Genomic DNA, 15,046 nt, shown 5'->3' on the forward strand with positions numbered 1-15,046 from the left:
GACAAGCAGGCTGGTAATCCCTATGGGATACCAGATGTCAGCAATTAAATGTTTTTCGTCAGACATTAAAAGATTTAAAAGAAATTACATTAGACAGGGTGTGTACATTCATGTTCCCATACAATAAATGGTCACACACTATATCTTATTTCCTGCTAAAAAAAATTCTATATACTTTTTGGTATGTTAAGTAATCCAAATAGATACTCAACTGAGGCATAAAATCCCACAAATGGGTTTAAAATTGATGTAGGTATATGTAGCTTTGGTAAGGAGCCTGAACTGATGATGTCATTGCAGGACACTGCCAGCCAGTGGCACATGTGTTATTCAGGACTTCAGTAGTTACTTACAGTAGTTATAGATATAGTAACAAGTATAGTAACTGCTTGGGATAAAAAATGTGACACAATTGAGTTATATTCTTATATTAGTTTGTCAAAGTTAAACCAACTTTATTGCTTGTTTCACAAAAAGCACCTTACCAATGAAGAAAAAAGCCCACTTTCACTGCCAAAACTTTCATGTGATGTTTCAAATAGCCGATCATGTTTCAAATACCAATCATGTTTCAAATACCCAATCACGTTTCAGATACCAAATCATGTTTCAGATACCCAATCATATTTCAGATACCCAATCATGTTTCAAATACCCAATCACTAACAACTTATTATGCAGGACTTCACAAGACACTGAACATTTCTTGTTTCAGTATGGTATATTACTAATGTTCATTCACTTAATTGATGCTTTTGTCAAAAGTGACTTACAGTAGGGGGAAGTGTTACTATTTATGCACACTGCCTGGGATTTGAACCCATAGCCTCGGCATCGTTAGCACAGTGATGTAACGTAACAAACAGAACCCATAATGAGGCTGGGGAGGTCCATTCAGTGTGATGTACACACGCTTGGTGATGTTTTTGTGCAGGACGTGACCAGGCCTTCCTGATTTTACAGATATAAAGGTGAAGATAAGATAAAGACACAGTGACTCACGAGAGCGTTGGAGAGATGAGGCAACAAAATTCAGTGCGTTGTAAAAAGAAAGACACAGTAATTAAACTGTTTTATTAACTCCATCCTTCTGCTGTAGATAATGAGAAGATGTCCGCCACAATCTCAGGTGGGAAGAAGCGATGATTTATGCAGTGAAATGCTAGAATCCTTCCAGGCCTGTGCAGTAGTGGCCAGAATCAGGGTCTCAGGATCAATGAGAGCAAGACTTCAATCAATGGTATCCATAGCATAGCCTTGCTAAGTGCTCTGAGTTGTAGATTACAATGGGGGGGATATAGACAGTGGATTGTTAACTCAGTTCTCAAATACGTCAATATATGAGTATACTGCTTTTAAAAAGATGATTTTCAACATAATGATATTAATAATTGTAGAACTATTTTTTACAAATGATGTTTCAGTCCATAACTGTGATGTTGTACAGCTGGTTTCTTAGCATTTTGGCTAAGGACAAGGGTCATATTTGTAAGAGTTTAGTATCTGATACGTTCTCCATGGAGCAGAGAACATATTTAACAGATTTATTGGAAAAATGAGCTAGAATAAGTTCCTGTCCCATCCTCTCCACATATTGATCAGCAGACACCTCTAGGAGGGCTAGATTTCTAGCTTTCCTGTGTGCCTAAAAAGAGAACAAGACATTGTTTGGAAATTGTAGGTCCTGTCCAGCCAGTCTGCTCTTTCCTCCCATTTTTTCCCCAAGAATTTCCTGTTTGGTACAATGGTGCCCTCTACAGGATTATCCTGTATCCAAAGCAGTATTAACTCCAAATTTAAAAAATGAGAGACTTTATACTGTATGTAGGGCAGGGGCCGCCAATCTTATCCGCAAAGGCCCAGTGTGTACAGAGCTTTCTGGGATAACCTTTAGGTTAACAGTGCAAGCCCAGGTGTGAGGACTCTTCAGCCAGTCAGTCCTCTAATTAGCAATCTAACTAGGGAGTTGCAGCGAAAACCCACATACACTCCGGCCCTTTGCAGATAAGACTGGCCATCTGTGATGTAGGGTTTCCAGATAATCCATGTCAGGGAGAACAGGGTTCGTAAACTACCATTTCAATGAAAAAGATCTGGTTCTTGCTGTGTGCTGATTGGTCAGTCTCCTATAATCATGCATGTGTCACTAATGTTAATGTGAAACAGCTGGATGAGTCTTTCAATCAAGGAAACAAACCGGTAAAAATACAAGCAGAATACAAACAAAAACATTAAAGCACAGGAGCCTTTCAGTTATAAAGTAGTTTTTAAAGCCTGTAGTAGCTCATAGTGTCCCTCCTGACATGGATTATCTATCACCCTACTTATACGTATGTGTTATAGGTCCTTACTCACACAGGTCTTTACAAAAGACCTACATTTAACACTCAATATTAGGGTGACCAGATAATCCATGTCAGGGAGGACACTGAGCTAGGACAGGAATTGTAAATTACCATTTCAATTAAACGGACCTGGATTTCACTTGAGCACTTAGCTCTTGCTGTGTGCTGATTGGTCAGTCTCTGATAAGCATGCATGTGTCACTAATGCTAATGTGAAACTGCTGGATGAGTCTTTCAGTCAAGGAAACAAACCAGTCAAAGCACAAGAAGAGCTGAACTATTTAGCCGAGCACAGGAGCCTTTCAGTTTGAAAGTAGTTTGTAAAACGCGAAGTAGCTCAAAGTGTCTCCCTGACATGGATTATCTGGTCACCCTACTCAATATGTCTAAATTTCCTATAAGTCAGTTTAAGACATTTAATTGGTTTATGGACTAACACAGTTGCCTCACATTTCTGGAGACCTGGGTTCGAGTCTCAGCCCTGTCTGTGTGTATGTGGAGTTTGCATGTTCTCATAATGTCATCATGGGGTTTCTCTCCACATCCGAAGTTGGAGATCCCAAATTGTCTGTCACTGTGTGTGTGAGATTGTTCTTGATGGGACAATGAGTTTCGGGAATGGATGTACAAAGAGCCAATGTCTGTTAGAAAATATGACAGACTAGAATTTAAATCTAACTTAATTTAATATCTGTAAAAAAGGAGAATTACACTGGAGGAGAATCACAAAGCAGAGTTACACAATAGCACCTGAAAACAAATATGTTGAACACTGAAAGTTAAGCATTCCAAGTTTTGTCCAGTGACATCCATTACTGTCATACACAGCTTCACAGTACAAGTTACATTGTGTAAATATATCCATATTGTGGCCTAGTCAAATATCTCATAGTATTTTCTGAATTACCACCTTGAGATCGTGTGTAAGATTAATGCATCATGAAGAGACATAACGAACAGTGGCTGTGGATTGGGGCTGTATTACAGGTCTGCGATCCGACCGAAGTCCTACGGACCCAACATGTATTGAGTTTCGGGCCCAAGTACAGGTCAGTTTCCACTGGTTGGGATTGGGTTTGGTGTTTTTTTTTAAATGTGCAAATCGCTCCTTGCACTTTTGCTTTTGCTCGATTGCACTTTCCAACCCCCACTCCCCACCCCCCCTTTTCTGTCTCGTCTACCGGCTACCCAGCAAGCATCCGACTAGCAATGGAAGAAATGCAGCAAAAGCTTGCAAAAAAGTCTCCATATACACATATTCTGGGTTCGGGTTTTAGATTTGCCAGTGCTGTTCAGGCCAGGTTGTCTTCGGTGTCACGGTATCAGGTTTGGGTTCGGGCTTTAATTTCAGGCTGTACAGGACTCCAGAGTACACTGGCAGCGGACCGCTACTACGCAGGCCCGACGGAAAGAGCGACGCAAGGCGATTGTCCACACTTGCATTTCAAACAATTGGTTGCTGCCTGACTGTTGACGCTTCTGACAAAGTTCTGATGGTCTCTACTGAGGCCAATATGCTGCTTAATAAGGCTGCTGCTTCTGTTAGGGTACCCGTGGAATGTGGAGCTGACATCGGTTTCATGTTCCTCTTCTGAGTGATCCTGTGCTTTCGCTACCCCCATTTTTCCACCAAGTCAAAACCACTTCCAGTTTCACATTTCTAAGACACATTCACAATAGACAGATACATGAAAGATAGAAAACTCAAAGAAAGTTGCTTTAACCACGGCACTGTGAAATTCTTGATTTCCAGCTCAGCAAATCACCGTAGAAAATCAATGAGCTATATTGATCTTTAATTCTAAAATAATCCTTAGTTTATAATCTTTAATTCTAATTCTTTAATTCTCAATCTGTTGATTCTTTGCTTGCTTCTTCAGCCTTAGGCTAATAAATGTATAACTTACAGCTTGTTCTGCATTAACCCTTACATATTCTACATGAATTTCCAACCTTAAAGTAGATATCTGAGCTCTCTGATAACCTGAGTCCTTTATGCTAAATTGTGGGCATTTCTTTGCGGCTGAATGTAATGGCGCAACTGTAAGCACATCTCGCCTATTTCCGGTGTGAGGTCTGTGAAAAAACAGCTAAGCTGCTCTGAGAGAACTTTTTTTTAATGGTCCCTGTTTTCACCTCCACACATAGCATTCTCTCACCGCCTTCCAACTCATCCACTAACTCAGAAAATATCAGCACCTCAAGCGACCATCTTTACACAATATACCATAATCTGAGAATATACAACGCTACGTCCTGCATGACAACCATCAGCTTTACTCCCTTTTCCTATTTCTCATACTCATAACAGGTTTTTAATCTAATTCGGTTTATCACGAGTTATGGAGCGGTACACATAGTGCAGGGCTATTCAAATCACGGTCCTCAAGGTCCTAGCCCTGCTGATTTTCCAGCCTTCCTATACCTGTGAGCTGGGTATGAAGTCTCTGTGGCCAATCAGAATCAGTGATTATTAAACCAACTACCTGGGAGAATTGAAAACAAGGCCTGGATTTGGATTCGAGGTCCAGATTTGAAGATCCCTGATATAGTGAATCACTGTAGGGTAGCAAGCAGGATATAAGGCCTGTTACACTGATGAGAAGGGGCATCAACCTCCTGAGCCAGCTGAAACTTTAAGGGCACTTTATTACTAATTTAAGCATCTCTTAAGTAAGAGCAATAATAAGGCATTGGGAAGGGCTTGTTGGGTACACAAGTGCAGAGCTCTAAATTAGCCTCATGAACCGTTTGCTGTATTTTCCGAAGCCTCATGAACCATTTTCTGACCCCAGTAGATGGTGCTCTTGCTCTGGGGAATGATTTTATGTACAGACAGCACCATCTAGTGGAATCAGAAAATACAGGAAATGGTTCACGAAACTTCATTTGGCCATCATTACTCTAAATCTATCAAAGGCCAGGCGAAGTAACTGGGTGGCCTGACTTTCCATAATCACAGCAGCACCAGTTCATTCTGCTGCCTCCTTCTGGCAGGCATGTGGTAAAGCATGTGCTTCCAGAATTCTGAGCTCAGGGGAGCTGAGCGGTTTCCCTTCCAGGTTACAGCCCCTCCAGAGCGTGCCAGCAGACGCAGAGACTCGGGAAGGGAGTCCAGGCCACCACGTGGTGTCTTCCGGATCAGAATGAGGCGTGTATGGCGGTCCACCAGTGCTGCATGCAGCCCCCCCTGCAGGCCATACTGGTCCTCTGCCTGTGGCCCTTCAGCCCTGGGAATCAGCAGCAGCCGGCGACTCTGTTTCACACGCTCCAGCACTGCCTCCACTGCCGCTGAATTGGCCAATCATACAGCAGCACCAATTCATTACACCAATCAAACAGAGGCACCCAGATGCTAAATCAATCACATGGCAGCACCCAGGTGTCAGAACTTTTAATTGAAAGAATAATAATTTAACAATTTATCCATTTTAATTGAACTGGAGCCTGAAGGAAAAAAACTCTACTAATATTACATAGCTTAATTTTTAACAAAAACTAGAAACATTTAAACTCTATCTTTAGTTTATGCTGTATTGGTTACTGCTTTTATCCAGATTAAGCTTGTGGGAGTTTTACTTACACAAAAGTGTTCTGAGGGCAAAAGGAAAAATGACTGGTTCAGAGAGATAACCAATCAGATTGTAGAGGTGCTGGGTCCAAGCAACTAGAGGAGGCAAGACCCAGATATCTGATTGGTCTCCAATATAATCTAATTGATCAATCATTGAACCAATCATTTTCCCTTCTGCTCTCAAAACATTTTTGGATAACACTTTCTACGAAGCCTCCTTTATAAAGCACTATAGATACCTTCATAATGCATTATAATGGTCAGTATGAGAATCAAGGATCCTTTGCATTGCATTATGAAGGTATCTATAGCGTACTATAGATGAGAGCTTCATAAAACATTCATATTGCATAATAAATATGTTTATAATGTTATGCCTTTTTATAAATATTTATAGCCGTGTTTATAATACGTTATGAATGCATTATAATGCATTATTAAGATATGTATAATGCATTATCCTGACTGCTTTACGTAAAGTGTTACCCATTTTTGTGCAAGTAAAACTCCCATGAGCCCAGTCTAAATAGGTAACCGTGGAGACAGCTAATCAGTTTTCAGCTGCTTTGATGCTGACAAACACATACACTTTACGTATTTGTATAGTTCTATAGATTTCATTAATGATAAATAAGGATTATAGTATTAAAAAACTATAGCAGTTGTGGCAGGTAGATGGAGCTGAGGATACTTCAAAAAGAGGTCAGGTGACCAGGTTTAATTAAGGGAATTTCTGAAAAATAAACTCTCTGTTACATATATCTTTGCAGTTGAAGTTTAGGAACCACAGTTAAAAGACAGAGGTTACTAGGTGTATATGCAGGTAAATCATAATAAATGTAACTTATGTTAACTGAGTCTGAAACATGAATCGTTTACTACAAATATTAGCTCATATGTCTCCAAAATGTTTTGAAGTTTACACAAAGTATGTGCCACTTGACCTTTTTTTGATGTTTAAGAACATCTTGCAGATTGTTACAGGTCTCACCTTCTCCAGGAAGCAAGTCACGGTCATAGACACAGAGCCGGTAACCATACTGGATCTCCAGAAGGTTCAGCAGCAACACCCGCTCATCCTCAGTCAACGCTTCCTCACTGCAGGTCTGATAGTATGAGATGTAGGCATCATATTGCTTGCCATCTGAAACATAGTCAATATGTGGTGTTACTGTAGCAGAGGTGTTAATAATTCATGAGCAAATTTTACAAAACGGTTGGTTACGTAAGAACCATTTTTGGGACTTGGTAAGTTTCAGAAATGCAATGAAAGTTACAGCACAATTTTTCTCTCAATTTATGGGTGGGTGGGATGGATGGATGGATAGATGGATAGATGGATAGATAGGGTGACCAGATAATCCATGTCAGGGAGGACACTTTGAGCTACTTCGGGTTTTACAAACTACTTTCAAATTGAAAGGCTCCTGTGCTCGGCTAAATAGCTCAGCTCTTCTTGTGCTTTGACTGGTTTATTTCCTTGACTGAAAGACTCATCCAGCTGTTTCACATTAGCATTAGTGAAACATGCATGATTACAGGAGACTGACCAATCAGCACACAGCAAGAACTCAGTGCTCAAGTGAAATCCAGGTCCGTTTAATTGAAATGGTAATTTACAATACCTGTACTAGCTCAGAGTGTCCTCCCTGACATGGATTATCTGGTCACCCTATGGATAGATGATTTCCTTTCTTGCTTTATGGGACTTTATGGGACAGGCCTGCTTCTAGGAGCCTGATACACACTGTCCTACTGTAGCAGTGCACGTCACACCTGCAGTTAAGCTTTCCTATTCCTTTTGAAGGTCACTTGATAAGTCACAGATAAGTTAAAGGTCATCTCTGCCATTAGAAAGTAATAATGAAATACAGTGTGCGCATATATTTATTGGGCTAATTTGAAACATTTCTATTTCATATGGGGATTAAACACCTACGTGTTACTTAGATAGAGCCTTGTGGATGGTACAACGAGCTGGATTTACTGCACCCAGTACACATGAAAGGTTATGTCTGCTGTCCACTTGAAAAGTTATAAAAAAAAAAAAAACAACATATCTGGAAGATTCAATAATTCTTACCTGTTGGACGGCATTGATTACGCTGAATGTCACGGAAGAACAGCGCAATGTCGATTCTTAGCTTGTAGTACACAATGATAACTACCACAACTATGAAGGCAGAGACAGCCACAATTGCTAGGCTAACAGTTGGGACAGACTTAGATGTGACTGTAAAACAGAAACAGAACAGGATAATCACACACTCTCCCCACACAGCGTACAAAAAGGAAACACATCGCAAAATAAACCATTAAGAGACATAACCAACACTGCAGTCAGAAATAATCATGCCGGACAGAGGATGGTATTTCAATGCCAGATAACTCTCACTTTCATAAATGCCAAAAATACTACAATTCATCTTACCAGAGAAGCTTCTTTTCAGTCTAGCACAATTAAAAGCAAAACTACTTTAAAATCCAGTACATACAACTAGTCTATATTAATATAATATTTAATAGCAACTCTGTACTACTGCTTCTAATTTGATCATTTTAGCTGAAGTCTCTTCATCTAATTTTACAACCTAAATACTAACAAAAAGTATTCTTTAAATGTAATGATGATTCTCTGTCTGAAAAACAGCAATTTGCTGACAGTAACTGTTTTTTTTTTTTTAAATAAATTTTTCTGTCAGCGTAGGAATATGCCGCTTAAAAGATACTACTAAATTAGTGAGACACCTCAGCTTTGTAAAAAGTGATCATGCATTGGCACTGAATCAAGAACAATATGATCATAGGACAGACATGTGAACAGCAGTTCAGACCCTACCTTTCTGTTTCAGTGTAATGGAAACGTTAATCAGTACCCCCAGTGGTGTATCTAGTTTGCAGGTAAATGCAGTGTCAAGGTGGACTTTTGAGACATTTTTCACTACCAGCCATGCGATCATGTGATAGCTGTTTTGGTCCCTTTCCTCCTGGCTGAGAAAAAAGCACAGACAGCTAAGCAGGGCTTACACTTTGAAGATGCTGAATGTCAGCGATATTTGGTTCTGTTGTTTGCTGTTTTATCATATTGTTGTGAGAAACCTACGATGCTCACATAGTGCTGTTGTAGTAAACGGTCATGTTCTGATCCTCAGGAATATCTGAAGATCCATTAATCCAATGAAGTTCCATCAATTCTGTTTCAGAATGAATGTCCAGAACCGCTAAACACATTATCTCAACCTTCTGACCTGTAGAATCACATAAAAATGCCAGAATTTACAGTATATCATTTCATTCTCTGTTTTCATCATTGTAAATAAAGACGGTACAGGTATATGTATTTGAACATGTCTGTATATTAATCATTTTGTTGTTAGTCGATGGTTTATCCCTGCTTTCATTTAAATGTGTTGATCTAGGATTATTGTACAAATTTTGTACACACGGGGGAAACATTCAGATTATGCACTTTAATCAATGTACTATTCATGTTTCTTAATGTGAGTATATCGGTATATGAAGAAATAAGATCCATTTGGACAATTTCCAAAACCCCTTCCTCTTACCCAGATCCACACTGATGTTTTCATTGGGTTGTGGTTTTATAATTTTGGGCTCAAGAGGATCCATAGAAGCTGCCAAAAGTTACATCATAAATCAGTATTATACCTGAACAAATCATGCCTCATGTATGTAAGGACAAAAAAAGCCATCAATTTCAAGAATAGCTTGGCTTTTTCATTCATTCCATTTCCATTTCATTTTTATACAAGAAACTTCATTTTTTAACAACAGGTTTTGTTTTAGACACAACAAACTGCAAAAAATATAAAGCAAAGTCAACTGAGGAAATTCAGCATTTCTTCATGTACAATTTTAATTTACCTTCTACCGTTAAGTTGTTTGTTTCAGAAGTGTAGTACAACATCCCCTTGTATTTGCAGAAGTGTTTAGATTTATAGACCCCTTCATCACTTTTAGAAACCATTTCAAAGTAAATATTATTCTTAGAGGAAATATATGTTTCATGGCAATTGTCAGAAACCTAACAATAGAAGAGGGAAAAAAATGTAGTATGATTAAAACTAGTCAAACAACTATTCTCTCAATTCTTTTCTTAAGGTAGAATGTTCTAAAGTATAATCTGATTGTGTATTTCTGAAAATACACATAACATATATGGCATTGGGAAAATAAGCAGATTCTGTACCTTGAACCATGTGGTGTTCAACTGACAGAGAGAAGGGTCATTGAGAAATTTCTTTGTAATGACATATGATTTCTTCTCATGAGAATAGTTATCATAGATAGTGTCATCCATGTAACATTCACTGTACACTGTCAAATTAATCCAGGCATTTTTATCTCCATTTCTTCAACAGAAAAAAACATCAGTTAATGCATGCAGGAGACATTGCGAAGTATCTATACAAACTGTCTTGAGACACGTTAGCTAAGCCAAACCAGAGATGCACCTGGTCACCACTCATGCTGTCAGAACAGTGATAAATGAGTACAGGAAAGCTGACTGTTTATCTAGCCATTATTCACAATGCTAATTATGTGAAACAATTACAAGTCTACATCCAAACCCAGAACACAAGAGCAAAATAAGTTGCCTGTATTGGTAGGTTAGAACTTCATGTGTGGGATCAGAAGGTCACTGGTTCCAATCCCATAGCTAGCAGACTGGTCTTATTGTTGGGCCCTTAATGCCACAAAGCTTCAGTGGCTGGTTGCCCCACCTCCCTCAGTTACACATTGCTTTGGGTAAAACTGTGTGATAAATAAATAAATGTGTGGGAATGTAATATACGGTTACAATGGACACAAGTCCATTGAAGTTTGAAGAAGTAGACCCCATCATTGTAACATTTATCTACAGACAGTTTGATGAATGAAAGTACAAAATACTCCCTTCCCATCAAGTAAGGAATCATGCATCATGCATATTACTGTAATGTAAATGTGCTGAACTAGCAAATGACAGCATTTACTTCAGCTCTCCGCTGCATTGAACGACACAGTCTGGTCCTGGTCAGGTTGCCTGCTTCTTGTTTAGGTACCTTATCATGCAGGAGTACACAGCATAATCAGCATACATACTGTTAGATCACTCACTTCTCCATGCAGGTGTACATTCCGCTGTCATTCTTTAATACTTTCATCATAAACAGCATGTCTTTCTGTTTAACCTGTGGTCTCCCAACCTCCTCTATCAGCTCCTGGAGCCCCAGGGAGGAATTCTTTCTCCAGACCAAGGAAGAGGATTTTAGGGGACATCTAAGAACTGCTATTTCCCCCTCCTGGACAAAGACAGGACCTTCAGAAGGCTGATACATCCACGCAGAGCAGGAAAAAAAGCCCCTGCAGTCTTTCTGTACTCCGTCAGAAGCGCAGGTCTCTATAGAAGGACAACAAAATGTTAGCTGTAAAAGTTTATATAAATTATTTTATTGTGCTTAACTCTCGAACACTCTGTTATAATTATTTGTAGCCGAACTGCTAATGCTAAGGCTGCACCAGGCAGTATAGGACACAAAGCTGGAAGGGGTCCTGGAAAGGACGCCAGTTCAGTACCGGTCGTAGCCGATGTGGGCCAAGGTGAACCTGGCCGGCAAGTTGGTAAACCTTCAGACATTGGCGACCACCTATAGTACTGTGCATCGCCAGGCACGCACATACACACGCATGACGAACGCCCGCATGCATGCACGCACATACACACGCATAACGAACGCCCGCATGCATGCACGCACATACACACGCATGACGAACGCCCGCATGCATGCACGCACATACACACGCATAACGAACGCCCGCATGCATGCACGCACATACACACGCATAACGAACGCCCGCATGCATGCACGCACATACACACGCATAACGAACGCCCGCATGCATGCACGCACATACACACGCATGACGAACGCCCGCATGCATGCACGCACATACACACGCATAACGAACGCCCGCATGCATGCACGCACATACACACGCATGACGAACGCCCGCATGCATGCACGCACATACACACGCATAACGAACGCCCGCATGCATGCACGCACATACACACGCATGACGAACGCCCGCATGCATGCACGCACATACACACGCATAACGAACGCCCGCATGCATGCACGCACATACACACGCATAACGAACGCCCGCATGCATGCACGCACATACACACGCATAACGAATGCACGCATGATCTCTAAGTTGCCCATTAATTTGTCCAAATTTCATCAGTAGGTTCTCTTATATTGGAAATTGATATACAATCATAATTTTACTCCACACAGCTCTCAAATATGGAATAATAGATACATCTTGTTTTAAAAAAAATCCTTGAGTTACTGTGACTGGGGCTACAAGAATGATTCCTGGTCTTAGAGGAATGTCTTATGAGGAGAGCTTAGCTGAGCTGAATCTGTTTAGCTTCGAGCAAAGGAGACTAAGGGGGGACATGATCCAGGTATATAAGATTCTAACAGGTCTGGATGCTGTTCAGCCAAATGGCTATTTCAGTATTAGTTTAAATACTAGAACTCGTGGCCATAAGTGGAAATTAGTGGGAGAACATTTTAAAATGAATTTGAGAAAACACTTCTTTACACAGCGTGTAGTTAGAGTATGCAATAGTCTTCTTGTTAGTGTAGTGCAAGCTAAAACCCTGGGTTCCTTTAAATCAGAGCTAGATAAGATTTTAACAACTCTGAGCTATTAGTTAAGTTCTCCCCAAATGAGCTTGATGGGCCGAATGGCCCCCTCTCGTTTGTAAATTTCTTATGTTCTTATGACTGGGTTGAGAAAGATATTTGGTCTCTATTACATCTGTTCGTTGAAGGAGGTAATCTATTAGAGTATGATGCTTTTATGGACAAATTCAATTTGGAGCGTACTGAGAAACAAAATACAAAATATATGTAAAGTGGTTATTAAGGCAATCCAACAAGGAATGTTGAATATGGTTAAAGGAGCGATGCTTTATATCACATTAGTCCCACAAATACCTTTACTCTGTATTGATGAACTTGACTTTAAATAGAAAATACTCTTAAGAAAGTCTGAAGAAATACTCTTACCTCTACGTTATTCCCTCTTCCATTGAAAAGAAAAAATATATATTAAATGATTAGCCTGAGGAGCAGAAGTTAAAAATTAGATCCGGATACCTCACTCTCCCCATTTCACCAAAAGCTAAAGAATCTCACTGCAGAATAATTAATGGTATTTACCCTTGTCACAAATTTCTAAGGAAAAGATTCAATAATGATAAAAAATAACTGCTCTTTGTGAGGCTGATATTGATTTTTTTTCTTTTGTACCCACACAAAATCTCATTGGGAACTTATTCAAAACTGATTAAATGTCAAAGATAATCTCTTAACCAAACTAAAATTTCATGATGATAAATTAAACGATGTTGTCATGCAGGACAAAATATATACACAATACTAAAATTTTAATGGCCAAACAATTTATTCATAGGTACAGATTCTATGGGTCCAAACCCTTATTGTTAGCTTTCATGAATGAACTCTTGAATTTTGAAAAAACATTGAAATAGATAAAAACTAAACAAGCCTTGTTTGTTTCCCAGTTCTTCCATAATTTGAGCTATTGAATAGACCCACTTTCATCTTTTTCCTTTATTTTTTATTTACTTTTATTTCACTTTATGTATCTCTTTATTTTTTGTTCATTATTTATTTCATTTATCGATTTGTATTTTGCTAAGATGGCATACTGTATTCTCAGATTTTTGTATATGCTCAGTTATGCGGTGTAATATTATACAGTACTTGAGAAATTTGTAAGCAATATTGGGTTGTTCAGTAAAGTTCTTTAAGGAAAGAAAAAAAAACGAACGCACGCACATACACACGCATAACCAACGCAGGTCTGCACACAAGTACGGGAGGAAACCAGCGCGAAACTGGGCCAGCACAACGGGATTCAACTCCGTGTTGCCGGTGTTCTGTCGAGTTGAGCTACTTTGTCGAGTTAGGCTACCGTAGTGCTAATCGATAGCCCTAACCCTAACTCTTACCCTAACCCTAACTCCTAAAACCTAACCCTAATTCCAAGACGGTGGAACTGCACATGCGCCGAAAGGCTCGATAGCACGTTTCGATAGGTACAGTAGCTCAACTCGTCAGAACACCGGAGGTGTGCGGCGACAGTGCTACACGCTAAGCCCAACATAAAAACTGTCAACACACCCCACCGAAAACGCTGACAGATCGTTTTCTTTTAAAATACCTTTAAAAAGATATATGGCCAACAGCAACATCTTCCACTTCATGTTTAACGAGACCTGTCTAAAATAAAAATCATTAACAAAACAGGATTACAAGGTAATGACTGATCAGACACCCCGATAAACGTACCTTAATTTCTATTTATTTCCGAAATCCTTTTATAAACTCCGCGTTGATAAGTCAGTGCATTTTAATTATTTCGCAAATTGAAAGCTGAACTAATAGTTGACGAGCAAATTACAATCTAATAAATACAAAACAAATACTTTATATGCCTACCTTCATAAAACGGGAAATGAGATGATTCTGGGAGTTTATGAAGTACAATGACAGTTTCGCTTTTTTCTCGTTTCTCTTCCGAGTGTTGAAAAAGCTGACGGATGTTGACGGGCAATCCCCTTTGCACGCCGCAAGAAAATTTTGTTTCGCCTACTTACCGAAAAGCACATGCACTTTTTATACGTAAACATTAAGGCTTGATCTTGACCCTGGCTTGGACTACGGTCAGAGCGACCACTTTAACGACTGTGACATTCCGCATCCTATTAACTAATATATAATATTAAGTGGCATTTTTACATTATTTTACATACACTCACCTAAAGGATTATTAGGAACACCTGTTCAATTTCTCATTAATGCAATTATCTAATCAACCAATCACATGGCAGTTGCTTCAATGCATTTAGGGGCGTGGTCCTGGTCAAGACAATCTCCTAAACTCCAAACTGAATGTCAGAATGGGAAAGAAAGGTGATTTAAGCAATTTTGAGCGTGGCATGGTTGTTGGTGCCAGACGGGCCGGTCTGAGTATTTCACAATCTGCTCAGTTACTGGGATTTTCACGCACAACCATT

General features: G+C 39.6%; 1 protein-coding gene across 3 annotated transcripts; it reads right to left on the bottom strand.

Moving 5' to 3' along the window:
• Positions 1-3,012: 3,012 nt before the first annotated feature.
• On the bottom strand, positions 3,013-14,747 carry LOC111849515 (interleukin-18 receptor 1-like). Of its 3 annotated transcripts, XM_072698041.1 has the most exons (12): positions 14,469-14,746; positions 14,191-14,249; positions 13,011-13,065; positions 11,041-11,323; positions 10,130-10,292; positions 9,805-9,964; positions 9,486-9,554; positions 9,032-9,167; positions 8,759-8,910; positions 8,003-8,152; positions 6,911-7,063; positions 3,013-5,636 (listed from the first exon to the last, which is right to left on the bottom strand). In XM_072698041.1, exons 4-12 carry the CDS (start codon positions 11,259-11,261, stop codon positions 5,302-5,304), a joined length of 1,539 nt encoding a protein of 512 aa, XP_072554142.1. In that variant the 5' UTR covers positions 11,262-11,323; positions 13,011-13,065; positions 14,191-14,249; positions 14,469-14,746; the 3' UTR covers positions 3,013-5,301. The 3 variants fall into 3 exon arrangements, with proteins under 3 accessions (XP_072554142.1, XP_072554141.1, XP_072554143.1); XM_072698040.1 differs by lacking the exon at positions 13,011-13,065 and having other exon boundaries at positions 14,469-14,747; XM_072698042.1 differs by lacking the exons at positions 13,011-13,065; positions 14,191-14,249.
• Positions 14,748-15,046: the final 299 nt, after the last annotated feature.

Source organism: Paramormyrops kingsleyae, chromosome 1, assembly GCF_048594095.1.
Source record: "Paramormyrops kingsleyae isolate MSU_618 chromosome 1, PKINGS_0.4, whole genome shotgun sequence".
In the NCBI taxonomy this organism is placed as follows: Eukaryota; Metazoa; Chordata; class Actinopteri; order Osteoglossiformes; family Mormyridae; genus Paramormyrops; species Paramormyrops kingsleyae.